We start from the raw sequence: 2615 nt of genomic DNA on the forward strand, positions 1-2615 counted from the left end.
TCCCAGGGCTGGTCCCGGTGCCCCGGGGCCGATCCTGGAGCCAATCCCGGGGCTGATCCCCCCGGGGACCGATCCCAGGGCTGATCCCGGGGCTGGTCCCGGTTCCCCGGGGCTGATCCCGGAGCTGATCCTGGAGCCGATTCCCTCCCGGGGCCGATCCCCGCGGGGCGGGTCCCGTGTCCGGCCCCGGGGCGGGTTCGGGTGCGGCCGGTGCTGCGTGGGGCGGTGCTCGGGGCGGGGCGGGGGTGGAAGCGGTTACTGGGAGTTGTAGAGCCCGTCGTGGCCGTCGTAGCCGTCGTGGCCGAAGAGCTCGGGGCCCCCGCAGTACTTGGGGTCGTAGACCTGGCGCGGGAGCCCGTAGACCGTCATGCCCGTCTGCGAGGCGCCCTTGTTGCTGCCCATCTGCAGCCCGATGGTCATGGTGTCGCAGTGCTCCATCCCCAGAGATGGCTCGAAGATCTGGCGCTTCGTGCCCGGCGCCGTCATCCCCGCCTGGGCAGGGAGAGGGGGGCAACCGAGGGCTGGGGGGGCGGCCACGGGCACCCCCGGGGGGATATGGGCACCCCAAAGGGGACATGGGCACCCCAAAGGGACACGGGCACCCCAAGGGGACATGGGTACCCCAAAGGGGGGATACAGGCACCCCCAGGGGGATATGGGCACCCCAAAGGAGATATGGGCACCCCCAGGGGGGGGACATGGGCACCCCAAAGGGACATGGGCACCCCAAAGGGACACGGGCACCCCCGGGGGGATATGGGCACCCCAAAGGGGGGACACAGGCACCCCAAAGGAGACGTGGCACTGTCCCCGTGTGTCCCCCAGGGAATCTCAGTGTCCCCCTGTCCCCACTGCCCTCATGTCCCTACGTCCCCCCTGGTGTTGTCGGTGTCCCCCTGTCCCCGTTGTCCCCCAGGCAGTGGCAGTGTCCCAGTGTCCCCATGTCCCCTCTGTCCCCGTGGTGATGTTGGTGTCCCAATGTCCCTGTTGTCCCCCATGTCCCCGTGGTGTTGGTGTCCCCCCTGTCCCCTCTGTCCCCATGTCCCCGTGGTGATGTTGGTGTCCCAATGTCCCCAGTGTCCCTGTTGTCCCCCATGTCCCCGTGGTGTTGGTGTCCCCCCTGTCCCCTCTGTCCCCACCTGACTGGCGCCTTTGTTGGTGCCCATCTGGAGGCTGATGGTGGCCTGGTCCAGGGGCTGGTCCGTGCCCAGTTTGGGGTCGTAGAGGTGCCGCCGTGTCCCGTAGGCCGTCATGCCCTGCTGGCTGGCGAACTTGTTGGTGCCCATCTGGGGACAGCAGGGGCGGCGTCACCGACTGTCCCCAAGGCACTGCCACCCCCCCGGGGTGTCCCCAGAGACCCTCCCGGGCCCCCCTGTGTCCCGACCCCCCCCAACACCCCCCCCGTGCTCCCTGTGTCCTGTACCCATGTGTCCCACCCCGTGTCCCCCCCATGTCCCCCCCGTGTCCCCCCGTCCTCAGGTGTCCCCCTCGTGTCCCCAACTGTCCCCAGCTGTCCCCAATTGTCCCCAGGTGTCCCCAGGTGTCCCTGAGTGTCCCCCCAGTTGTCCCCGGTGTCACCTGGAGCCCGATGATGTTCCTGCCCTCGCGCAGTTTCTCGGGGTGGAAGCGCCGCTGCTGCTTCTCCGCGTATTTCACCCCCAAACTCACGTTGTTCCCCTTCGTCTTGGCCTGGGGGAGACCCCGAGGGGTCAGGGGGGGACACGGGGGGACCCCCCGAGACCCTCAAACATCCCCCCCCGGGGATCCCCCTCCACCCCCAGCTGGGGAGGGGGCACCACATCAGCATCGGGGTGGGGGGATGTGGGGACCCTCCAGAGCCTCCCAGACCCTCTGGAGCCTCCCAGGACCCCCCAGGACTCCAGGACTCCGTCCCACCCCTCGGGGGGGTCACTCAGGTGGTCCCACCCCCCTGGGGGGTCACTCAGGTGGTCCCACCCCCCTGGGGGGTCACTCAGGTGGTCCTACCCCTCAGAGGGGTCACTCAGGTGGTCCCACCCCCCTGGGGGGGTCACTCAGGTGGTCCCACCCCCCTTGTGGGTCACCTGGCTGATGAGAGCGACGGGGGAGAACCAAACCTGTGGGTGGGTGGTGGGACAGGGGGACCCTCCAGAGCCCCCCCAGGACCTCCTGCCCCCCCCCCCGGGCCCCCCCGGGACCCCGAGCCGCCCCCGGGGGGGTCACCTGGCTGGCGAGGGCGATGAGGGTGGACTGGACCTGCGTGTGGTTGGTGTTCTCGAAGAGGTCGTTGGCCTCGAAGATGTCGTGGGGCTTCACCCCGTAGCGTGTGATGGCCCGCAGGAAATTCCCGATGTTCTCCAGCTGGGAACGGGGCCGGGGGGGTTTGGGGGGCGGGTCCTGGAGCTGGACCTGCTCCCAGACCCCCCCCCACACCCCCCTCCTGATTTTGGGGTCCCCCCTCCTCACCTTGTGCCAGTTCTGGACGGGCTCGTTCACCTTCGGCACCGAGCCCGGCTGCAGCTTGTTGATGAGCCTGGGGGGGTCAGGGGTCAGAGGTCAGGGGTCAGCCCAGGTGAGGTCAGTGGGGGGTTAAAGGACAGGGTCAATATTGGGCTGAATTCCAAGAGGACGATCCC

The 2615-nt window shown here is 69.1% G+C and overlaps 1 protein-coding gene across 1 annotated transcript in view; it reads right to left on the minus strand.

Annotated features, from left to right (window-relative positions):
* Positions 1-244: 244 nt before the first annotated feature.
* The window catches only part of CNN1 (calponin 1), a 3316-nt gene continuing 945 nt past the window's right edge, over positions 245-2615 (minus strand). Inside the window, exons 4-6 of the mRNA XM_027632701.1 lie at positions 1579-1689; positions 1140-1286; positions 245-492 (exon numbers count right to left, since the gene is read on the minus strand). Coding sequence (XP_027488502.1) covers positions 256-492; positions 1140-1286; positions 1579-1689 — 495 coding nt within the window. The 3' untranslated portion in view covers positions 245-255. The remainder of the gene's footprint in view (positions 493-1139; positions 1287-1578; positions 1690-2615) is intronic.

The sequence above is a fragment of the Corapipo altera genome, unplaced genomic scaffold (genome assembly GCF_003945725.1).
Source record: "Corapipo altera isolate COAL_440 unplaced genomic scaffold, ASM394572v1 59464, whole genome shotgun sequence".
In the NCBI taxonomy this organism is placed as follows: Eukaryota; Metazoa; Chordata; class Aves; order Passeriformes; family Pipridae; genus Corapipo; species Corapipo altera.